General features: G+C 49.7%; 1 protein-coding gene and 1 non-coding gene across 4 annotated transcripts in view; one reads left to right on the top strand and one right to left on the bottom strand.

Moving 5' to 3' along the window:
* The window catches only part of MPRIP (myosin phosphatase Rho interacting protein), a 129,409-nt gene that overhangs the window by 88,058 nt on the left and 15,509 nt on the right, over window positions 1-25,842 (bottom strand). For all 3 annotated transcript variants that reach the window (XM_060134581.1, XM_060134580.1, XM_060134579.1), the window contains exons 2-3: window positions 7,445-7,522; window positions 5,473-5,538 (exon numbers count right to left, since the gene is read on the bottom strand). In XM_060134581.1, coding sequence (XP_059990564.1) covers window positions 5,473-5,538; window positions 7,445-7,522 — 144 coding nt within the window. The remainder of the gene's footprint in view (window positions 1-5,472; window positions 5,539-7,444; window positions 7,523-25,842) is intronic.
* Window positions 16,254-16,326, top strand: TRNAG-CCC (transfer RNA glycine (anticodon CCC)). Its single transcript has one exon. It is a non-coding gene; the product is annotated as a tRNA-Gly (tRNA).

The following is a 25,842-nucleotide window of genomic DNA, read 5'->3' as shown; positions in this document are numbered from 1 at the left end:
CATTGAGAATGAAGTAGGCAAACGTCCTGGGATCAAAGCAACCTCCAGGACTTGGTCCTACAGGAAGGAAAATGTAAAGGAGCCAGAACCCTACCCTGTTAGCACTCAGCATCCTCTGAAGAGCGTTCAGACCAAGCCCACCACTTCACATGCGAGCACAGACCCCAAGGGTGACTTCTCAGGCTGGAGCGTCTCCTCCTAGGGGGCTGAAAACCCACAGCTGCCCTCGAACAAGGCACCCAAGGGCGAAAAGTGTTCTCCCTGCTATGTGTAGGGATGTGAAGCACACTGAAGCCCTTGCAGCATGGCCCCTGTGAAGGCGCAAAGCTCTGGTCTGTCCTGACTTTCTAGGACTCTCAGGGCAGAGGATGGGGGAGACACCCCACACACCTGCCGTGGAAGCATGGGTACAACCTCTACATGCTTCCCACAAAGGAGAGACCCAGGGTCAGTTTGTTTCAGAGCAGAAAGAGTTCAACAGCATTAGACCTGCCAGAATTTTGTTTTTTTTTTTTTTTAAATAAGGAGATTCTGGGACTTCCCTGGTGGTCCAGTGGTTAAGACTTCGCACTCCCAATGCAGGGGGCCTGGGTTCAATCCCTGGTCAGGGAACTAGATCCCACATGCCGCAGCTAAGACCCAGCACAACCAAATTAAATAAATAGACAGATAATTTTTTTAATAAAATAAAATAAAGTAAGGAGATTCTGACATATGCTCTGACATGAATGAACCTTGAGGACATTATGCTAAGTGAAATACGCCAGACACAGAAGGACAAATACCATATGACCCCACTTACAGGAGGTCCCTAGAGTCCTCAAATCCGTAGAGGCAGGAAGCAGAAGGGTATGTGGTGGGGGCTGGGGGAGGGATGGGGAGTGAGGGCTTAACGGGGACAGAGTTTCAGCCTAGAAGATGGAAGGGGTTCTAGAGAGGGATGGTGGTGATGGCTGCACAACAATGTGAACGTGCTTAATGCCACTGAACTATAATCTTAAAAATGGCTAGGGCTTCCCTGGTGGCGCAGTGGTTGAGAGTCCGCCTATCAATGCAGGGGACGCAGGTTCGTGCCCCGGTCCAGGAGGATCCCACGTGCCGTGGAGCGGCTGGGCCCGTGAGCCATGACCGCTGGGCCTGCGCGTCCGGAGCCTGTGCTCTGCAGCGGGAGAGGCCACAGCAGTGAGAGGCCCGCGTACCGCAAAACACAAAACAAAACAAAAATGGCTAAAATGGTATATTTTGTTGCACATATTTTACCACAGTTTAAAAGCAAACAACAACAACAAAACATGTTTTTGCCTGGCTTCCAGGAGGAAAAAGGAAGAGAAGACGAAATCAAGAGACAAGGCTGCCAGAGCTCATCGGACACAGTCCCCCCCGGAGCCCCAGAGCCTCACAGCCCAGCGGCTCCACCTGAAACTCGGGGCCCTGGATCCCCCTCTGGATGAGGAGCTTCTTCAGGAAAGACTTCTAGTGACCCCAGCACCTTAGCTTTACATCAGTCCCCAAAAGCTCAAGGAAAGTGGCAGAATTTGGTAAACAAACAGGCAGAGCACAGAGGGAAAAACAAAAGCAGAGGAGAGAGAGAGGCAGCAGCCTGGGTTTCTAGATTCTTCACTCTGTCCACTCCTGAAGAAACAGAGGCGCAGCCAAACTATTCAGGCTCCCACTTGTCTGTGAGGCTGCCCTGAGCCCACCTCACCTCGGCCTGCGTTTGAGATTTTTTTTTTCCTTTTTTGGGCAATTTGCCTCTCCTCCACACCCAACGGTTACAGGGTATGTGGGTGTATCGAGAAAGAAATTTCCCAAAAAAGGAAAAGTGACTCCCGGAGGTTAGTCCCATCTCAGAGCTGCCTGGAAGAGAAGGCAACAGTCACCCCGGGAGCCAGACTAGCCTGAGGCCCCAGACCCAGCAGAAGAGCCCACGCAGGAGGGCCCCTCGATACAGCCCTCCAGGCAGGCGCTGACCCGGGGACTGCAGCCCTCCTCCTCCGGGCCTCCTGGCCACCACGATGCCCCTCTGGGTCCCCACCCTATGTTCTGGAGCGCATTCTCCCTTCTGCTGAGGAACCGCTAAGAGCTTCGATGCAAAACGCACCTAATCCCTCTCCCAGGAGCGCCCAGGTCCCACCTCCTCCCCATGCTGAAACAGAAATCCTGCAGCAACGCATTTACAAAGTTGATTATTTCGACTCAACAAATATTTACGAGGTCTGTGCTACCCAAACCCCAGGTCAGATAATACGAAGGTACCAAAAACGTATCCAAAAACTATCGGGGGCCCAGCACTGAAGAAAAAAGGTACCATCCGGTAGGTAAGATAACATTTAAGCAAATGAAAACAAATAGTAATACTGTATAAAAGTCCAAATAACAATTTGAAACAGATTGTCACTAAGTGTTAAGGTCCCAGCCATAAAACGCTAATTTATTACATGCAATAGATTCGCTGGGGAGGGATGGGGCGGGTGGGGGAAGGGGGAGAGCTAAAGCTAAACTTGGCAGCAGTGGCACGATCAGCAGTGGCTACCGGCTGCTCAGAGCTGCTGCTCTTGGAGACCAACACCAAGATGGGCCTATTATACAGGTACAGAGGTCTGAACTGCCCTGAGCTGCCACAGGAAGCGGTGCCTATCCACTCCCCGGCAGAGAGCCACACAAGCAGTTCTGCTGGCCCTGTGGTCGTCTGATGTGCAAGAACACCCCACAGAAACCCCTCCCCACCAGGAACAGGCCCATTCCTATTCCAGGCGCAGCACGCACCATCCCAGCCAGCAGGCTAACCCTGCCCATCACCTCCCTCACTCCCAGGAAATCTGAGGGGTAGGGCCTTCTGAACCTTTTAAGAACCGGGATGATAGCAAGTCAAACAATTAAAAAAAAAAAAGTAAGCCACGGACCAGGTCACACAGGGTCTCTCAGCCCAGCACTGTGGACTTGGGGCCGGATCACCTTCTGCTGTGGGGCCATCCTGGGCATCACACTCTGTTTCGCAGCACCCTGGCCTCCACCCACTAGACGCCAATAGCACCTCCGCACCCTCGTGCAGCTGTGAGACTCAAAGATGACTCCAGACACTGCCGGGCAGCCCCGGGAGGCACAAGGTGCCCAGTTGAGGACCACGGCCCCACTTCTAGGTACTCAGAGAGGAAAATTCTGGCGCGGCTGGAACTTGGTTCACACACAAGTCTGCACGCGTGGTGCTCTGCTCCAGGTGGAGGCGGGTGTCTAGGCTTCAGGAAAACTGGCCTCTGGGTTGGGGAGCGGCCACGAAGAACAAGGCCTGACGCAGACCACGGGGTGGGAGAGGCCGCTCCAGCCCCACAAGGAGGAGCCCACCCGCAAGCCCCCACGGCAACGGCCGCCAACGCCGACCACCGGGCGGCCGGCACCTGACCATCCCTCAGTAGCCTCCTCGCGCACACGGCCCGGAGGCTTCCTCAGAACTTCCCCCACGGGGCCTTCCTAACGCAACAGGGAAAACCACGCCGCTCTAAAGGTATTTCAACACAACTGCTACTCTTTCCTGTCACTCACAGAAATGATGCCCCTTCACCTCAGGAGGGCCGTGTCCCTGCACTGCAGTCTGGGCCACAGAGCAGCACCGGTCAGTCTCTTCATCCCCACGGGGATCTGCCAGAGTGACCTGAGCCCATCCCTCCACTCTGGGCACCCCGAACACCCTCTCCGCACCCCCGGTTTTCCCCGGCTTCCTTCTTCTCCATGGCTGGCACGTCCCACCTCCGCCCGAGCAGCACAGGACGGGCAGGTTGTGGGGAGACCGGAAGGCACGGCCGGGTGTCGCCCACGGCTCACAGTCCCAGTCGTGCAGGAGCAGCTCTCGGACCAGCGTGTGCTGTGCATTTGTGCCCAGCAGCCGCCCTCAGGCTCGTGCAGCTGAAGAGAACCATGGACTATACCGGACTCCAGCTGGACCTAAAGAAAGATTTCCTGACGAGAAGAATCAGCCTCCAAGCCGAGTCCAGAAAATTCTGTTTTTTGGGCTGGTTCATGGCCCGGCCCAGCCTGGATGTCATCCAGTGACCTCCAAGGCCCCTTCTCTATGGTTAGTCTTTGCGGGACTTAACAGCAGTCAGACAGGCACAGGGAGGACAAAGTAAACCTCCAGGCAGGTCGGAGCCCACCTCCCGCCCCAGGGCGCCTGCTGACATGACGGTCAAGTCAGGAGAACACAGAGGGCAGTGCTGAGTCACCAAAGGAAATGAGTGTCCAGGTGAATCCGCCCCACTGCTCCTGCCTCTAGTAAATTCTACCACCACCGGTGGTACCAACCCAGTCGCCTCAAACTACTCTGGACCACAGACGTTTCCATGGCAAAAACCCTCTGTGGACCACCCACGTTGTACAAATATGCTCATCAGAAAGAATGAAAAAGAAGAAAATTCTTTTTTTGAAGGAACCAATGAGGCAAAATAGTCAACACAGAACTAGGTATCATACCTATTAATTCCCATTCCTAGATATCATACCCATTAACTTGTCCCACAAACAAAATGGAAAACGCATCACAAAGATTAAGACCCCACATGGAAACGGAAACACCGATGGCCTGGTCACGTACCAGCTGTGATAACCACCGAACATCCAAGCGTCCCAACAGACTACAAGGTGCTGTGCTCACACTTCCAGAACCCTGCTCTCACCCCTGCAGCAAGGAAATGAACTCTGAAAGGGGTGGGGTCAACCTGTCTTACATGGTGTGAACAGATGTTCTTGGACAGTCCCAGTTTAACAATGCTGCCCACACAAAGGTACGCACGCACACACACACACACACACGCCAATGGAACAGGAAAAGGCACTCAAAGCTTCCACCTTCAATCCTTTATAAAGCTTGGAACTCAGTCATACTTTAGATTAGTTAGGACAGACTGATCTCCTTTAGAAAAAAGTCAGGAGACAAAATGGGTGGGAAAAGAAAAGCCAGAATATTCTACGTGGTTGGTAAATACTCATCCAGCCCAGGAAACAAATCAGGTGGGTGACAGGACAGGATGGAGCCCGTACACCCTGGCTTAGTGACCAGAACACTAACCCTGTGGCCAGGAGACCTCTGAACATCAAATACGATGAGCGACACCAATTCCAGCAACGGACCTGAGAGGAGCCGGGCACTACGCACGGATCCGCGGGGGTCAGCTGGCACCTGCCCACCCAGGGCGGCCGCACCTGCTCCCGCGGGCCCGCAACCTCCTCCGCTTCTCTCTACCCAGGCGCTCCTACCACCCTGAACAGAGTGACTTCCTCCCTCACCGTGACTCTCACCGTGGCCCCTGAAGGTGCCTCGAGGCAAAGGTCGGGGCTGTGAGGGCTGCTGCAACCAGCTGCCACACGGGCTTCCACACCCCAGCCTCCCGAGCACACAGCGGCCACAGGCCGACACCGCCGCGACGAGGGGCCTGGCGAGGGCCGGGGCAGGAGAGGGGAGGGGCGGAGGAGGACACTCACCATCTCATCCAGGGCGTAGCGCAAGAGGCCGTGCTCGTAGAGGATGAAGAACCGGCGCTGCCATTTCTGCAACGGAACACAGAGGGTGTCGGGAGGGTTCTGGCCCGTCTCCACTTGCCGAGCCCCTGCGCCTGACAAGCCTGCCTCTGAGGCACGCTGGCTGCACAGCTTCCATTTCTGGGGCCCAGGGGTAGAAGAACAGTGCCTCGTCAGCCAGGATTGGGCCAGTGGAGAGGCCCAAACCACCCAGTGTGTTCCCAATCACTGAGATTTTAAGATGCCTGATCTAGTTTAATCTGTAAGCTCCTCAGAAAAAGGAGCAGAGGCAATGTCTGGGTCACCTTTTTGTATTCTTTATGTACCCAGCACAGAGCTCATTACTAATAATGTGTCAATATTAATTTGATGAATTACCTGACATGACATGGGATAACCTGAGAATGCCAAGCACTGATTCCCCACTTTTGAAAAAATCTGGAAAAATGGTATAAAAGGGTTGTTCCAGTGACCCACAGGGAGGTTGAAAAAGGGAAAAAGCCAGCCGGGCACCAGTATTCACTGAAGGGGACAGAAGTAACAAAAATCAAAACTGAGGAGGGAGGCCAGTGGGAACAACTCTGACATCCAGGGAGGGAGTGACCGGCAAAGGGTGCCCCTGCCCCCTCGCTGCCCTCCACCCAAAGGCTAGGCCACCAGGGGCTGATGGAGGTCCAATGGCACTGACAGTGGAATGGAAAGGCCCTTCCTTTTTGTGGGGGGGAAATGTCTAGAACGTGAGACTGCTGGTCCCCAAATCCCAAAAATCATCATGAAGATCCGTGACCTATTTTCAACATTTGCAAAAGCCCAACAAAATTCATACTTTTACTGGCAATAAGGCCACAAGAACTAACTAAAATATCATGTCTCTTTGCTTTGGGCCAGAATTATATCATTTGTAATAATGATTTTCCCATCAGAAGCTGAAAATGGCAATTCTGTATGACCTAAATACAAAAGAGGAAAGAGGGCTGTTCCCTGGTTACTGCAGCCACTGGAACACAGTCGCTCTGGCTGTCCTCACGCCTGGGTGGCAGGAACAGGGCACTCACATGGCCTTGCAAAGAGGACCTGTAGAGGCTGGGCCACTGGACTCTTCCCAAGAAATATTTCCAAGGCTCCTATTTGTTGTTTTTAAAATTAAAACCCATTCTGGAAGGAAGCCCAAAGATCCCAGATACAAAGCAAGTTCTGTGGGGTACCAAGGCCCCACCCCAGAGTGTAACATTCAGGCTGGGGGCAGCAGAGACCCAGAGGCAGGGCAGAGGCCCTGGGGAAGGGGGCAGGCGGCAGTACCTGGAGGAAAGCGTGTGGAAAAAGAAAGCATGTTTTAATTGGAGTCAAATCCAAAGGGGCTCCCTGACAGAGGAACAAGCCACTGACCCGGGACGATTCTGGTTTGACCATCTCGCTGCTCCAGCTGAGACCTGGCCAAGCAGTAGCCTGTGTCCAGCAGGACCCACCCGGGGCTGGGTGCCCAGGAGAGATGGGACGCAAGCGAAGTTGGCCCTTAAGGCCTGCCTCCCCTCACTCCTGCTCATCTGCTGAGCTCCCAGCTGGGGAGGAAGGGAGGGGAAAGAGGGGGGGCTACAGGAAGCAGAACATTGGCCCTGAAAGAACTCGGACCCTAATTAGCATAATGCAAATGTGCGCTGAACTGCCCTTAGGTCTTTTCCATTTAACTGTTTCTAGAGTGGAGCTGACCCACAAAACAGGTAGCACCATGCGAGTGCATCTCTTTTGAATGGAGGGCGAGGCATAATAACTACTGGGACCTGCAAGTTCACCAAATAGGTAGGGGTTCCCTGCTGATCCGCCATCCCAGGATCCACCATTCAACCCCCCATCTCCGTCCTCCACTCGGTCAATCTGCCTTAGGTGGGCCCCTCTCTTGGTGAATTCTCCACCCAAGAATTCACTCTGATGCCCTTACCCGAGATCGGTGCACTGGGTTATCAAAGTCAGTCCCATCTGGAGCCAGGAGCAGCCAGCCACCATAAATGGGTTTTGCCTGGAGGAGAAAAAGGAGGGCAGGTCATCAGTGGCCTTGGACAGTTTCAACGGTCAAGTTAATGACAAGCTGACAAGCGCTCGCTGGAAAAAGAATCCACCTCTGCTCCACACACTCCATGCATCCCATTCCCCAGCCCCAGGCCAAGTTGCCAAGAGAGATGTTGGAGAGCCTCCTGGCAGGTCTGTAGCATCTGCTGTGGGAGAAGAATGCAAACCCAGCAAGAGTCTGAAACACCAGAGAATATAGGAACTCCTAAGAAACAGATACCTCCCCCTCAAGTTTCTTCTCAAGCCACCAGGATCAGGGGAAAATGGCATTTTCTTCATAACCATGCGAGTGCCAATATGTGCAGGCACTAGGGATATCATGTGACCGGCACAGTCAAAGCCCCTCATCCTGATGGTACAGAACAGGGCCTGGGAGCAGAGACACTGCTTTAGCGATCATCATTAGCACTGGCCAAAGAATCACCAACTCGCTGGTTGTATGACCCTGGGCTGAAAACCCTTCGAGTTTCTATCTTCCCGTTTGAAAGGTGAGAGTGATGATAATTAATCTACACCTCATGAATCTTATGTGAGGACTGAAGAGACAATCCAAGTAAAACACAGCCCAGCACAGGAATGCAATACAGTGCGGCTACTGGGGAAGAGTCTGGCAGTTCCTCAAAAGGTTAAACTCAGAAATCCCTATGACCCAGAATTCCACTCCTAGGTATATACAACCCAAGAAAACTGGAAGCAGGTGCTCAAGTAAAAACTTGGACATGACCGTTCACAGCAGCACTATACACAATAGCCGGAAGGTAGAAACAACCCCAATGTCCATAGCAGATGAATGGATAAAGAAAATGTGGTCCATCCAAACAATGTAACGTCATTCAGAAATAAAAAGGCATGAAGTACTGACACGCTACAACATGGTTGAACCTTTCACTTAAAGACGTTATGCTTTAAGTGAAAGAAGACAGACACAAAAGACCACAAACTGCATGATTCCAGTTATATGAAAGGTCCAAAATAAGGAACTCCACAGAAGCAGAAAGCAGATGAGAGGTAGCCAGGATGTGGAGGGAGCAGGAAATGGGGAGTGGCTGCTAAAAGGTATGGGGTTTCTTTGGGGGTGATGAAAATGTTCTGGAATTAGACAGTGGAGTCAGCTGCATGAACTTGTGAGTACGCTAAAAATTACTAAATCGTATGCTTTAAACGAGTGAATTTTGGGACTTCCCTTGTGGTCCAGTGGGTAAGACTCCACACTCCCAATGCAGGGGGGCCAGGTTCGATCCCTGGTCAGGGCACTAGATCCCGCATGCCTGCCACAACTAGGAGTCCACGTGCTGCAACTAAGACCCGGAGCAGCCAAAATAAGCAAGTAAGTAAATAAATATCTTTTAAAGAGTGAATTTTATGGTATATGAATTATCTCAAAAATTGCATCAGAAAAAATAAACCTGAGCACAGCGTGTGGCCTAAAATACTTAATAAATGCTGGCTATTTTTATATTTTTTATATCCAAAGCGTCCCCCTGGCCCCCCAGATACTGGCAGTAGGAGTTCAACAGGAGCTAAAAGATAAAGACAGACACTCAAGACTCCACCTCCCTTTTTTTAGCCATACCCAGCTCCTGAGAAAGGGCTGGGAAAGGCACAACCAGGCCAATGTGTCCACTGCCCTTTGGAGGGCAGCAACACAAATTAAAGCCCAAACCCTCTGCCTGCTATTTACACACATAGACTATCTCTGGGTAAGCCCTAGGGGTCCTCTTAGCATGCTTTTTATTCAACATTTCCAAACTGGGAGGCCCTGTCACACCACCTCATTTTGAAAAGCTGTGTAGTCTGTGACTCACAGAGGGAAGGTCACTTGCCAGAGGTCACAGAGCATGGGGGGTGAGCCTCTTTTCTTGGCTTCTGCAGGGTCCTCAGGCCCCCAGGGGAAGCACTGGCTTTTCCCTGTGAACAGAAAGAAGGGCTTCGGGCAAGGGGTATGGAGTCGGCTGAAGGAAAGAAGCGAGACTGGCGTTGATGAAACATGGGGGGGGCTTCCCTGGTGGCGCAGTGGTTAAGAATCCGCCTGCCAGCACAGGGGACACGGGTTCGAGCCCTGGTCCGGGAAGATCCCACGTGCCACGGAGCAACTAAGCCCGTGCGCCACAACTACTGAGCCCACATGCCACAACTACTGAAGCCCGCACGCCTAGAGCCCGTGCTCCACAACAAAGAAAAGCCACAGCAGTGAGAAGCCTGCGCGCTGCAAAGAAGAGTAGCCCCCGTACCCTGCGATTAGAGAAAGCCCACACGCAGCAATGAAGACCCAACACAGCCATAAATAAATAAACAAATTAATTTTTTAAAAAAGATATACTAATGTCTATAGGCAGGAAAAAACATTAAAAAAAGAAAAGAAAGCAAGCAACAGGGGAGTGGGTGCTGGCAGGGGACCAAGAGTTAGAGGGACATGACTCAGAAGGACCATGGGGTGTGTGGAATGAAATGCTGCCTGGGAAAGCAGAAGCAAAGAGAATAGAGGTCTGTTTTCTCAGCAAACACCAGCGGCACCCAGCCATCCCCCAGGCATGCGAGCACACTTGGCCTCTCTCTGCACACAGGACGGAGAGGTCTGTGCTGGGGGACGACCCCATGTGTACCCCGGCCAGGTGACTCCCCCACATGGCCGCTGGGCCTGCAGTTCCCTGACCTGTGAAATCAAGAGGTTAGACCCCAAGGCCGTGTCTCCTCCGTTTCTGTCTGGCTTTGATCGTACATCACCCTCCTCATTTCTGGCTGCAGGGCTTTGGGGCGACTTCACATTATCAGCTACACCTACCTGCCCTTTCCTCAAAAGGGGCAGTGGGAGACCTGCGACTGGCACAAGTCCCTCAGAACCTGGCCCGAAATCAGCATCGTTATTCGCTCAACAACCGTCTACTCAGGGAGCCTGCCAGCATCCACCTCACTTGGCCAAGACTTCCATATACGGATCACCCCAAAGGGGACCCATCTCAGGTGGGCAGGTCGTCCTAAAAGGTGGGAAGGCTGGGCCAGTAGAGGGCACAGGGCAAGAAACAAGTACTCTAGCAGCCTGGGAAGTGGGTAACGTTCCACAAGAGCGTTTACCAAGGCAAATCCATAGTGACAGAAGGCAGACGGGGGTTGCCCAGGGCAGAGGGGATGGAAGGATTGTGGGGAGTGACAGCTACAGGGTTTCTTTTGGGGATGATGAAAGCATTCTAAAATTGATTGTGATGACAGTTGCACATCTCTGGGAGTATACTAAAACCATCAAATTGTACACTTTAAGTAGGTCAATTGTATATGGTATGTGAAGAATTATCTCAATAAAGCTGTTTAAAAAAAAACATTTACAAATGTTTGTAAGGCAAACATGTAAGGCAGTGGGGAAGCAGAGATAAATAAGAAACTGCTCCTACCTTCATGGGTTCACAGTCCACAGGAAATGTAAACTAATGAGTCCTTCTCCCAAAGCCAAGAAAAGCCAAGTCTAAGCTAAGAAAGCCAAGTCTAAGGAAGCGGGGGGGGGGGGGGGGGGGGAGGGTTGCGGGGGCAGGGATTCGCTACGTAAGTTTTCAAGTGACTCTGTGCTCTGCGCCCCCCACCCCCAGCCAGATTTGGGAAACTTCAGTCAAAGAGACAGGGACAAAAGTTTCCAAGGACAATGAGCTGGTCCCCTGGTTTGTAGCAAGCGAGCTAGAACATACTAGACAGCATCCAGAGGGAAGCCCAAGGCAGCAGCTCAGGTCTGCTGGGGCCGGGAGTGGGGCAAAGGGCTAACAGGGCAGACTTGGCGTCCACAGCTGGGTGACGAGAACCTCCAGATGTCCAGTGCGCAACGCTAGGGTCGTCAGGGGACAGGAAGGTACCTGCCACCCTGCACTGCCATCCAAGCAAGCAAACAAACAGGGAACAACCAACCTGTGAGAAGGAGGGTGGCCTGGGGCGGAGAGGACTCGCTGGCACGGGCACAGCTAAAGTGAAGACAGAGGCAGGAGCCCGTCCACCAGTGCAGCGCGGCTTGGCTGCCGCCCTCCTTCAACTCATCAGCACCTGGAACCCCGTCCACAGGCCTGGAGAGCCACACATCAGGACACCCCACTCTCTCAGGTAACCCCACAGGCATGGAAGGGCGCCCCAGAGGAGCTGCTGCTCCCACTATTTCTCAGACTGTCTAAAAATGGCAACAGCAGACCCAGCCATGCCAGTGAGTCCAGAAACACCCACCACAGCCTCTGTCTCCATGGGAGAGGCTCACAAGCAGACAGAGGTTTTGTAGGGCAGCATTCCTCCCTCTCTTGCCTCATCTTTTCTGGGGCGGGGCGGGGCCTCTGACAGGACCGAAGGCACCCTCTTCCTGGGAGCCCCCCAAAAACCTGACGTACGAACTGTGGCAACCCCAAAGGCGGCTGGCACAGGAAGTGGGCTCTAGAAACTCTTAATGGTATGTAGTTCTGCTGCTGTTTTCTGGCTGGGCAGCTGGGGTTTTACTTCAAGGGGCAGCGGGAAAAGGAGAAGCAGGTAACTCTTGTCAACACTGAGGACCCAAAAGATGGGACTGAGTTCTGCTTCAGGCAGGCCACCTGGGAAGAAGCACCAGACCTGTGCAGAAGTCACCACCTGAGAGCACCCGCTGAGCCTCTTCCCTTCCGATTAAACTGAGCCATGCCCTGCAAACCCAATAAACCAGAGGCTACGCTTCCGGCTGATCTCTGGGAAGAGACTGCTGGTGGCCTAGGCATTCTCCTCAGCCCAAAGCCCTTCTGAAAATGGTCACTGGAAATTTCTGCTTCAAGATAGGGTAGATGTAAATGTTCCCTATGCCTCCCACTAAGTACAAATAAAACCCTGGACACTGTATATAAGACAAACCTAAGAAGACTCGAAAAGATGGAGAGTAGAAGGCAGAGGGGCTGGGAACCTCGAGACCCAAGGAACCATACAGAGGTGTAACGCCCTGGATTTCTTTCTGCCTCACTGTCCCAGACTGGAGTCTGGAGGAGGGGCAACTTGGAAGTGCCAACGGGCGCAGACCAAAAACACAGAAGCCCCAGTAAAGGCCCTATCTGGCTGAAGAACCAGGGAAGAACAACTTGGCAAGACAGAGAACTCTTAGACAATAACTGTCCTACTCCAGCCGGACACCAAAGAACAGAGAGCCACACCCTCACCCCCACCAGCAGAAGCCAGACTTCCCTTTGCCGGCCAAGAGGTGCCCCAGCACCCCTACCAGGGAGGTGTCAGGCAGTCAGGCAGGGAGCTGGGACTTTCAGCCCCACCCAGCAGTAACAGGTCTCCTCCCTCTCCCTCCTGGTACAACGTCAGAGGAGGACACCTGGGGAGCTGAACCCCACACCCTGCATCAGTAACAAGGGATCTCCTGCCTCAAGTATCACTGGAGCCCAAGTGAGGAGCCAGATTTCTACCTCCACCTAAAAGTAAAAGGCAGCAGCCCTGCTTCCCCTGCTGCATCAGTGTTAGAAAAAGCCGACTGAAAGAGAAGGAAGGGTCAGACACAACCTGCAGTCACCTAATGTGACACAAAAATGTCCAGATTTCAATTGAAAAATCACCATGATACCAAGAACCAGGAAGGCTGCAAACTGAATGAACGAAGACAGATGCCAACACTGAGGTGACAGGCATGTCACAGTTATCTGATGAAGATTTAAAACAGCCATGCTAAATGGTTCAACAAGAAATTATGAACATGCTTGGAATAAACAAAAAACACAGATAGCCTGAGCAAAGAAACAGAAGCTACAAGAGCCATACGGAAATTCTGAAACTGAAAAATACAATAACTGAAATTAAAAGTTCAATGGATGGGCTCAACAGCAGAATGATGGGAACCATGGAATGAATCAGTGAGCTGGAATACAAAAGCACAGAAATTACCCAATCAAATAACAGAGAGAAAACAGACTGAAAAAAATAAATAAGAGAAGAACAGAGTCTCAGGGACCTGTGGGACTATAACAAAAGATCTAACATTTGTGTCATCAGAGTCCTGGAAGGAAAGAAGGGTAGGGTACAAATATACTCAGAGAGAGAATAACTGAAAACTTCCCAAACTTGGCAAGAATGGTAACCTATAAATTCAAGAAGCTGAGTGAACTCCAAAGGATAAATCCAAAAAAATCCACACCAAGACACATTAAAACAAATTTCTGAAAACTAAAGCCCAAGAAAAAATCTTGAAAGTAACCAGAGAAAAACAACAGGTTTTGGATAGGAGAAACCAAATATAATGATTTGGGCTTAACCACAAAGGCCAGAGGGAAGTAGCACAATACTTTTCAGGTGCTAAAAGAAAACAACTGTCAACCCAGAATCCTGTAACCAATAAAAATATCTTTCAGGAACAAAAGGGAAATCAAGACATTCTCAGATGAAGGAAAACTAAGAGAAATAGTTAGCAGACCTACATTTACAAAATGGTTACAGGAAGTTCTCTAAACAGAAAGGAAATGATAAAAGAAGGAAACCTGAGTAAGCAAAACTACCTGTAACCAGGCTTTCCTTGAGTTTTCTAGATTATGCTTGATGAACAAAGCAAAAATTATAACACTATCTAATGTGGTTCTGAATCATGTAGAGGAAATATTTAAGACACTTACATAGGGAATGGTAAAAGGAGGTAAAGGGAGGTACTCCCTTTACTTGAACTGGTAAAATGACACCACCAACAGAGCGTGTAAGTTATGTATATACAATGAAACTCCTAGAGCAGCCACTAAAAAAAATCTACACTGAAAAAATCACCATAGATAAATCTTGAAATTTATCGTAAAAAAAAAAAGAAATTCTAAAAAAACCCAAAAAGATCAAGCAGGAAGAGAAATAAAAATCAAAGAGGGGTTTCCCTGGTGGCACAGTGGTTAAGAATCCACCTGCCAATGCAGGGGACATGGGTTCGAGCCCTGGTCCAGGAAGATACCACAGAGCAACTAAGCCCATGCGCCACTACTACTGAGCCTGCGCGCGAGAACCCATAAGCCACAACTACTGAGCCCATGTGCCACAACTACTGAAGCCCATGTGCCTAGAGCCCATGCTCTGCAACAAGAGAAGTCACCGCAGTGAGAAGCCCGCACACCACAACGAAGAGTAGCACCCACTTGCCCCAACTAGAGAAAGCCCTCGTGTAGCAATGAAGACCCAATGCAGCCAAAAATAAATAAATATTTATTTAAAAAAAAAAAAAGATAACGAAGGACTATTACAAACAATTCTACAAACTTTAACTTGACAACTTAGATGAAACGGACCAACTTCTCAAAAAACATAGACAATCTGAATGACCCTATAACTATTAAAGAAACTAAGTATGTAATTTAAAAATTCCCCAAAAAAGAAATCTCCAGGCTCAGAGGGTTTCATTGGAGAATTCTACCAAATGTCTAAAGAAGAATTAACACCAGAATTCTACACAGTCTTTTCTAGAAAAAGTAAGAAACACTTCCCAATTCATTTTATGAAGACAGTATTAACTAGGTATCACAATCAGACACGATACCAAAAAAGGGGACAAAAAAGAACAACTATGGACCAATATCCCTCATGAATATAGATGCAAAAATCAACAAAGAATTAGCAAATAGAAGTCCGCAATATATTTAAAGCATTATACACCATGACCAAGTGGGGCTTATTCCAGGGATGCAAGGCTGGTTTACTATTTAAAAATCAATCAGTGTTATCCACCATAATAACAGGCTGAAGAAGAAAAATTCTGTGGTCACATCAATTAATGCAGAAAAAGCATTTGACAAAATTCAACACCCATTCATTTAAAAAACAAGAACAACAACAAAACCCCTCAGAGAAGTAGAAATAGAAAGGAACTTCCTCAACTGACAAAGAGCATCTACAAAAAACCTAGAGCTGACATTATACATAATGGTGAAAGACTAAATGCTTCCCCTCTAAGATCAGAAACTAGGCAATGTTGTCCATTCTTAGAACTCTTATTCAACATAGTGCTAGACTATCTAGCCAGTGCAATAAGGCAAGTAAAGGAAATAAAAGACACAGATTGGGAAGAAGAAATAAAGTATTTACAGATGACACAACTGTCTATGTAGAAAATCACAAGGAATCTATTTTAAAAAAAGAACTCCTAGAACTAGTGAGTTCAACAGGTTATAGTATATAAGATCGGTATATGAAAATCAACTGTATTTCTACGTATTAGTAATGAATATGTGGACACCAAAATTAAAAATAAAATACCACTTGCAATTGTTAAAAAAAATGAAATACTTAGGTGTAAATCTAACAAAACATGTACAGGAACTGCCTGCTGAAAACTACACAATGCTGATGAAAAATCAAAGAAGACATAAATAAATGGGAGAGACATATTGTGTTCATAGACTGGAAGATTCTAAATTGTCAATAGTCCCCAAACTGATATACAAGCTTAATTCAATTCCTAACAAAAGCTCACAAAGACTTTTTTGCAGATATAGACAAGATTATTCTAAAATTTATATGGAAAGGCAAAGGAACTATGTTTAATTAAAAAGAAGAAGACAGAGGGAGGAATCCATCTATCTGATTATAAGATTTATTATATATCCACAGTAATCAAAGCTGTGGTATTAATGGAAAGTTAGACACATAGATTAATGGAACAGACTGGAAAACCCAGAAACAGACCCACACAAATGTGCCCAATTTAACTTTGAACAAAGGTGCTAAAAGGGACTTCCCTGGTGGTCCAGTGGTTAAGACTCCGCACTCCCAATGCAGGGGGCCCAGGTTCAATCCCTGGTCAGGGAACTAGATCCTGCATGCCACAACTAAGACCTGGTGCAACCAAATAAAAAAATAAATATATTTTTTTAAAAAGATACTCCATGCGTCCACTGCAGGGGCACAGGTTGATCCCTGGTTGAGGAACTGAGATCCCACGTGCTGCACGGCGAGGCACCCCCCACAAAAAAAAAACGAAGGTGCTAAAAATTTCAGGGGAGGAGTGACAGCCTTTCAACAAATGGTACTGTAGCAACTGGCATCCATAGGAAAAAAATAAATAAAGCTCAATCCTACACAAAAATTAACTCAAAATGGAGCACACACTTAAATTGGCAATTCGGACCACATTAAAATTTAAAATATTTGTTTTACAAAAGGCCCTACTAGGAGGGTGAAAAAATAAGAGTGGGATAAAATATTTGCAAACCACGTATCTAACAAAGGATTAGTATCTAGAATATATAAAGACCTCTCAAAACTCAATAATAAAAAAAACCAAACAACCCAGTTAGAACATGGGCAAAAGACATGAAAAGATATTTCACAGAAGATATACATACGGCAAATAAATACATGAAAAGATGTTCAACATCATTAGCTATTAGGGAAATGCAAATTAAAACCACATGAGAGGGACTTCCCTGGTGGTGCAGTGGTTAAGAATCCGCCTGCCAATGCAGGGTACACGGGTTCAAGCCCTGGTCCAGGAAAATCCCACATGCCGCAGAGCAACTAAGCCCGTGCACCACAACTACTGAGCCTGCGCTCTAGAGTTCACGAGCCACAACTACTGAAGCCCACGCGCCTAGAGCCCGTGCTCTGCCTGCGCACCTCAACGAAGAGCAGCCCCCGCTCGCCACAACTAGAGAAGGCCCACACGCAGCAACAAAGACCCAACGCAGCCAAAAATAAATAAATAAATTTATTTTTTTAAAAAAATGAGATACTACTACACACCTATCAGAATGACTAAAATTAAAAATGGTGACAACGGGGCTTCCCTGGTGGCGCAGGGGTTGAGAGTCCGTCTGCCGATGCAGGGGACGCGGGTTCGTGCCCCGGTCCGAGAAGATCCCACATGCCGCAGAGCGGCTGGGCCCACGAGCCATGGCTGCTGAGCCTGCACATCCAGAGCCTGCGCTCCGCAACGGGAGAGGCCACAACAGTGAGAGGCCTGCGTACCGCAAAAGAAAAAAAAAAAAATGGTGACAACACCAAATGCTGACAAGGATGTGAAGAAACTCGTATGTTGTTGGAGGGAATATAAAATGGTACAGCCACTCTGAAAAACAGTTTAGCAGGTTCTTTAAACACTAAACATGCGACTACAACATAATCCAGGAACCGCATTCCTGGGCATTTATTACAGAGAAATAAAAGCTTACACTCACACAAAAACTGTACATGAGTGGCTACAGCATTTTTATCTGTAAAGGCCAAAAAAAACCCTGGAAGCAATGCAGATGTCCTTCAGCGAATGAGTGGTTAAGCCGTGTACACCATGGAATACTAGTAAGCAATAAAAAGGAAACAACTGGTGATGCACACAACCTGGATGAATCTCCAGAGAATTAGGATAAGTGAAAAAAGTCAATCCTTGAAAGGTTACATGATGTATGATTCCACGGATATAGCATTCTTGAAATGTGGAATTTCTAGAAATGGAGAACAGATTTGCGGCTGCCAGGAGTTAAGGAGGCAACAAGGGTAGGTAGGAGGTGCAGGACGTGTGGTTGTGAGGGACCCTGCGGGGGTGCAAGCATCCTGCATCTTGACTGCAGGGATGTTGAGATCCTGCTGACTGTGACATTGTGCTGTAATTTTACAAGATGTTACCACTGGGGAAAACTGGGGAAAGAGTACACAGGATCTCTCTGGATTGTATCTTACAACTGCATGCAAAACTACAATTATCTCAAAATAAAAAGTTTAATTTAAAAACAGTCTACAGGGCTTCCCTGGTGGCGCAGTGGTTAAGAATCCGCCTGCCAATCAATGCAGGGAACACAGGTTCGAGCCCTGGTCGGGGAAGATCCCACATGTCGCGGAGCAACTAAGCCCGTGCGCCACAACTACTGAGCCTGTGCTCTAGAGCCCACGAGCCACAACTACTGAAGCCCATGCACCACAACTACTGAAGCCCGTGTGCCTACAGCCCATGCTCTGCAACAAGAGAAGCCACTGCAATGAGAAGCCCATGTACCACAACGAAGATCCAATGCAGCCAAAAATAAATAAATAAAACAACTAAATTTTAAAAATATATTTTTTTAAAAAATCTACAAACAACAAATGCTGGAGAGGATGTGGAGAAAAGGGAACCCTCTTGCACTGTTGGTGGGAATGTAAATTGATACAGCCACTATGGAGAACAGTATGGAGGTTCCTTAAAAAACTAAAAATAGAATTACCATATGACCCAGCAATCCCACTACAGGGCATATATCCAGAGAAAATCGTAATTCAAAAAGACACATGCACCCCAATGTTCACTGCAGCACTATTTACAGTAGCCAGGTCATGGAAGCAACCTAAATGCCCATCGACAGACGAATGGATAAAGAAGATGTGGTACATGTATACAGTGGAATATTAGCCATAAAAAGGAATGAAATTGGGTCATTCGTAGAGACGTGGATGGACCTAGAGACTGTCATACAGAGTGAAGTAAGTCTGAAAGAGAGAAACAAATATCGTATATTAACACATATATGGGGAATCTAGAAAAATGGTACAGATGAACCGTTTTGCAAGGCAGAAATTGAGACACAGATGCAGAGAACAAATGTATGGACACCAAGGGAGGAAAGTGTGTGCGGGGGGAATGAACTGGAGACTGGGATTGACATATATATGCTAATATGTATAAAACAGATAACTAATAAGAACCTGCTGTATAAAAAATAAATATAATAAAATTCAAACGAACAAAAAACACCTGTTACTTCAGAATACTCCCTGCACCCACATATGAGCGTTTACCCCTGGAAGGGGACCCATCGCAGCCCCAGAGCACAGAGGCTCCAGCCACAAAAGCCTCTGCAGTCCAGAGGGGTCATGCCCAGGCAAGGTGGCCCTGCATGGCCCTCAGCTGTGCTGCATGAGCTCCACTGGCCTTTCCACCAGCTTCTCCTGAGGCCACAGGCACACATGCATACACCTTCTCTGAGGCCTGTGGACTTGACCATGGCGAGATTCTTCAGCCCCTTTCCCCCTCGCCACCCTCCTCAGGCAGATCTGCGTTGCATCAAGGACAGCCTGATGTCTCGACTCAGGCCAAGTGGGCGGGCTGCAGGCAGGTGAAGGAGCAAACACCCTGGCTGGCTTTATACAGCGTGGTCAAGCTGCCACACGGATGCCTCCCAGACACATCCAGGCCTCTGCACACAGCTGCCCAATCACAACCAGCTCCAAGGCGTCCAGAACATTACATGCTCGTCTCTCAGTTTCACCGTGCCCATCTGAGGCTCAAAGAGAGCAGACATCAGTGACAGATTTCTGCCAGGCGGTGAAGCTCAGTTTTCTGTCCCCTCAGATTCACCCGCCCTCAGAGTGCACAGGGCATGGAGAAAGGCAGTCAGACACGCCACACGGTATGGCAACAGAGAGGGAGCACCCAAAACTATCCCTGCAGAAATGTGGGTACCACCTTCCAACCCCCTGCTAACACCCCATCATCCTAAAGGCGCTCTACGGACCGGGGCCCCTCACTTCCAAAGCTGACCCCCCGACACAAACACCTCTACTCCACGGACTAGGGTAATTCCCTGTCCCCTGTGCAGGTCCCCTCAAAATCTCATGCCCAGGGGGCTTCCCTGGTAGTCCAGTGGATAAGACTCCGCTCTCCCAATGCAGGGGGCATGGGTTCAGTCCCTGGTCAGGGAACTAGATCCCACATGCATGCCACAACTAAGAGTTCACATGCCACAATAAGGAGCTGCTGAGCCGCAACTAAGGAGCCCATGTGCCGCAACTAAGGAGCCCATGTGCCGCAACCAAGGAGCCAGCGAACCACAACTAAGGAGCCTGCCTGCCGCAACTAAGACCCAATGCAACCTAAATAAATAAATAAATATTAAATAAAAAAGAAAAAATCCCACGCCTGGGTCTTCCCTGGTGGTCCAGTGGTTAAGAATCCGCCTTCCAATGCAGGGGACACGGGTCTGACCCCTGGTCAGGGAACTACGATCCCACATGCTGCGGGACAGCTAAGCCCGTGCACTCTAGAGCCCACGTGCCACAACTAGAGAGCCTCAGCACTGCAACTACTGAGCCCACGCAGCACAACTAAAGAGAATCCCCGCATGCTGCAACGAAGATCTTGCCTGCCACAACTAAGACCCGATGAAGCCAAATAATTAATAAATAAATAAATATATATATATATATTTTTAAAACGCAAGCCCCCTTCAAGTACAGTAACCAACCCAAAGCCAGATGCTTACTGAGAACTTCCTGGGGCTCCTCCTGCTGAGCTGCTCTTACACTTACACCTCCCCGTGGAAAGAAAACCACCTCAGGCCTCTGGGCTTTGCACAGCAGTTCTCTGCGTGGAGGGCTCTTCACCACATCCTGCTGGCAACGGTCTGCTCGCCCCTAAGACCCATCTCCCAGCCCCGCGCCATCTCCATCCCTCCCGTTTCCACACCTTCGCCCAGCGAGGTGCCCAGTGCAAAGCAGGGCCGAGTGATCGGGATGAGTCAGTGGACACACTGATGCGTCACCCAACTGCTCCCTACTTGTTCTCTGGGTGCTGCTGTGAGGGCTCCCGGCCAAGGCTGGGTGAGCCCGGGCCACACCTCTGCCTTCCACACTCAGAGCCCGGTCACCGGGAGGAACCGGTCCACCCCTGACACTAAGGGACAAACCAGCACGCTGAGGAGCACGCAGACAGGCTGACCTCCAACCGTCTCTCCCTTTCCTGAATCCAATCCCCAACCAACACCGTGTGCGCCACGCTGGCCTCGACAAAAGGCAGAAACACCACAGGGAAGCCAGCACTCTCGGGGAGCAGCCACGCAGCCACATGTGGCAAGAACCATGGTATTTCCATGCTCCTGCCCCCAGGAATCCCACCAGCCAGAAATGGAGTCTAAAGAAATAACACAGAGCAACAAACAGCTCCACTCACGACTTGGGAGCAACTTGCTGTCCAACAAGTCAATGGCTAAATGAATGCTGATCTATCAACTCTCTAAAATATTACACAGCAATCAGTTATAATTAATTAATTATAGATAACTATGAGGAAGTCAAGAAACCCTCTGGAGTATGAACCCACAGGACTCCCATCAAGTCAGTGCTCCCCACCCAGAGCTGGGGGCTTCTCTCTGCCTCCTGGGTGATCAGAGCCCTCTGGAAGTGTTCAGCAGAATTTCCCCACAAGCTGCTCTGAAGCTGCAATCACTCAAGGTATCAGAGATAAAAACATGAAACACATATAGTCCCCAAGGGGCATTCAGTCTAGTGAAGGGGACCAGGGATGTCTCCTTCAGGGAACCAAGGCAGGATGTGAAAATGTGGCCTATGATTTAAAAATACAGCAGGACTGAGTAAGATTGGGAGTCAACAAGAAAACAGCTATTGTGTTCACTGTTGGGATCATGAACAACTCTTGGGGGTTTTTGTTTGTTTACTTAACATCATTTTTTGTAAACTAATGCTACTATATAGCACTTACCAGATTTTTTGTTTTAATTAATTAATTTATTTATTTTAGTTATTTTTGGCTGCGTTGGGTCTTCGTTGCTGTGCGCGGGCTTTCTCTAGTTGCAGCGAGCGGGGGCTACTCTTTGTTGCAGTGCACGGTCTTCTCACAGTGGTAGCGTCTCTTGTTGCAGAGCACCGGCTCTAGGGTGCGCGGGCTTCAGTAAGTTGTGGCTCGCGGGCTCTAGAGCACAGGCTCAATAGTTGTGGTGCACGGGCTCAGTTGCTCAGCAGCATGTGGGATCTTCCCGGACCAGGGCTCAAACCCATGTCTCCTGCGTTGGCAGGCAGATTCTTAACCGCTGCACCACCAGGGAAACCCCTAGACATTATTTTTTAAAAGGAAGGGAAGATGTTTGACTGCCCATGCATGCACGCCTTCTGATACAGCCTTGATCATTCCCAGCAGAAGATGAGGTTAGGGAACCCCTGTACTGCACTCTCCACCAACATGACCTAACAGTTCTGGGTAGTCAGTGTAAAGACCCCGGCCTGGGAGCCAGGAGGCCCAAGTTCAAGTCCTGGTTCCTTGACTTCATCACTGTGTAGCCCAGAACAAGACGCTACGGCTGTGAATCTCAGTTTCAACATCTACAATAAAAGGAAGATATATATATCCTTGCCATTAAAAAATTTTTAAATGACATCAGACACAAACACACACTGAGTCACTAAACAATCAATGCCTGAGAGTCAGGGACATAAATCCCAGCATCTACTCAGGCCCATGCACACAGCTGGTGTGTAGAGGCCAGCAGTGCTCAGGGGAATGAACCCCAAGTGTGAAGGGTAAGACTGTAGAGTATTCAAGGCCAGTCCAGATGGACCCCAGGACTCCTGACTCTGAGGGGAGGGGCAAAGCATGCAAACCCCACACAGGCTCCCGCACACAAGCCTGAACATATAACCTCCAAGCACAATGACCATCCCCATGAAAGTTCTTCAAGAAGAACAATCTCCAAGCAGCCTTGAAGAAGGATCCATACCTATGGGGGCCAGTATCCCAGCTTCGGGGAGATTCCTGGGGCAAAGATTTCTCTGGGCCCGATGTGGGGGGTTGAGGAGCTGCACTCAAGCATGAGGTGAGGGCAAATGGCCCTTTGGTAGAAGATTCACTGAAAGATCTATGGGCAGAAGGTGTGTAAATTGCAGCTAATATATCTTCTGTGGTTTTGAGGTTGGTTCCTTGACCTTCTTTTCCACAAAAGAGTTTCTGTGGAAACGCTTCCACACTCATAGCAAACAGGATGTATAATATTTTCTGCATTTCAATTCCAAAAGGAGAAACGATGCCTGGGTAGCAGCCGTCTGGCCATCTTTACAAGCTTGTAAATCATGCGAGATTCCAAGGTTGCCTGTCTCTTCTGGGATGTGTAGATGTTAAGTCAGTAAAAGGAAATGTGAGCAAATGTCCAAGTCAGTCGGAGGCCTTGCCCCCGCCAAAACCTCGCTGTGTCCTGGCCACCCAAAGACCACTTCATCCAAGCACACCGCAGAGGGAGGCCTGTCAGCGGAGCTTGTGCCCACCTGCCTGACCCACACCTGGGTTAGCACACACCTCTACAGGCCAGTAGGGCCAAGACCCCAGGAACGTGGGGCTTCTCTTTTAGGACAAACCCGTCAGGGCCAACCAGCGTCAGCCATCACTGCAGATCCCTCAAGAGGCCACACCAGGCTTCTCCTCCCAATGCCACGTGGACCAAACTGTGTTGGAACTCGTCTCTAAGCCTCGTCCAAGGTGTCTCAATCAAGCCCTGGAGAATACTGTCCTATTGCTTTACAGACATTCAGTTCTAGACCCAAACTACATTCCTCCACGTGGGCACCACCTGCCGGCACGAGCGCCCAGGGCCTGTCATCTGCCTCTGAAAGTCAGGAGAGGACCGTCAGCTGCTGCGAAGATACGCACGATCGTGGGGCAGCCACCGTATGCAACTCAATGCCATCAGGGCCTAGGGCGAAGCCCAGCTTCCGAGAAAGGAAAGCATCAGGTATGTGGCCCTGAAGAAACACGTTCCCTCTGAGTGAGCACGTGGGAAGTCTGCTTGAAATGCCCATCGGTTTGCTCTGTTAGTCACAGCTGTCCCCACTGTCACCACAGCCAACGCTCATGGCTTACGAGGCAAGTCACTGCTCCAGGCACTTCACATCATGTACCCTGTGCCACTCTTCCATTTCACATACAAGGAAACCACAGTGTCTAAGCAGGTGTGAGTCAAGGCCACCTAGCCCCATATCTTGCCTTTAACCTCTCGACACCGCCCATCAGTGAGCCACTCCCAAAAGTAAAGGCTGGTACTATCCCAGCAGGATGCACGTTCCCAAGTGGGTGACTCTCCTTGGGGGTCTAGTCCTGACCAGCACCTCACTCAGGGCCTCCCCTAGACATCCCTGCAGCTGAGGCCTGGGGCCTGTATGTAGTGCCAATGCATGGTCCCCGTAAGGAGTTCACTAGAGGATGAACCTCCACAAACCACCCTTCATGAAGCCGCCCACCCAGCTTGGCCAGGCACTACGGGCTGTGAAGGCATTTGGGGAGTGGACAGAGACCATGGGGCTCTTCTCCAGAAGGAGGAGTCTTTCGTACCCGTGGATGAAAGACGTAAGTGTGAGCACAGGCTCCCACCTCCACCCAGAGAAAGTAGAGCCTCAAATGTAGAGTAACCCTGTACATTTATCATCCAAACTGGGATACTTTGGGGAATGAGTAGGGAGCCTACTAATTACACAAGGACATGTGGCCCAGAAGAAAGAAACTTACAAGAAATGCAGTTTACCCATCTTTGCTGTCAAATGTCAGGATGCCAAGACAACAAAGCCACTGAGAATACCCACAACGAGACAAAGACACAAAAACTGGAGCTAAGGGTAAGGAACTCAGCACCAGGGAGCACAGAGGAGGGATCTGGGAGAGACCTCCGTGAGGAGCGAGCAAAGGCAACCTCAGAAATGGAGGTCAGGGGACATGCGACAGGGAGGCCGGCTGGCATGTGCAGAGGTCCACACTTCCCTCCAGAGGCCGCCAAGCCTCACACCCTGCCTCATGCCGCCCACCCGGCAGCATGTTATGGCGCGGGGTTCCAAGGGGAGAGGGCACACCCCCAAAATACCATAAGGCCCAGTGTCTTTGGGGGCCCCCTCCTCCAGAGCTCTAAACCTCGAGATAAAGTCCCACCCTTCAGCCAAATCAGAAGTAGCACTGGGTGGAGACAAAGACAATAAATACTTGGTGAAACAATGAACCGAACTCCAAATAAAGTTATCTGATGGCCAGTTGCTCTCAGCACAGAACACGTCCACGCTGCTGCCATGCAGGTGCCACGCACTTGACCACGGCTGAGCCCCAAGCTGTGCGTGCACAGACACGCGCACGTGGGCGTAAGAGGGCGAGGCCAACACCATGCCCGTCCAGCATGCTCCTGGGGGCCTGGGGTAACCGGGACAGAGCGCAGGATGGAGGTAGAATCCGAGGTGTTAGCTACTCATGGGTAGCAGATGTCAAACCAAAAATGACAAAAAGACAGGAAACAAAGATGTCAAATAAAGGTTTGGCAAAATGTGAATTACAGGGACTTCCCTGGTGGTGCAGTGGCTAAGAATCCACCTGCCGGGACTTCCCTGGTGGCGCAGTGTATAAGACTCCACACTCCCAGTGCAGGGGGCCCAGAGTTTGATCCCTGGTCAGGGAACTAGATCCCACGTGCATGCTGCAACTAAGAGTTTGCATGCCACAACTAAGGAGCCTGCCTGCTGCAGCTAAGACCCGGAGCAACCAAATAAATAAATAAAATATTAAAAAAAAGAAAAATCCACCTGCCAATGCAGGGGACACGG

This window comes from Lagenorhynchus albirostris, chromosome 20, assembly GCF_949774975.1.
Source record: "Lagenorhynchus albirostris chromosome 20, mLagAlb1.1, whole genome shotgun sequence".
Taxonomy (NCBI): Eukaryota; Metazoa; Chordata; class Mammalia; order Artiodactyla; family Delphinidae; genus Lagenorhynchus; species Lagenorhynchus albirostris.
Note: the sequence above shows the minus strand (reverse complement) of the source record. Positions and strands in the feature narration are given on the sequence as shown.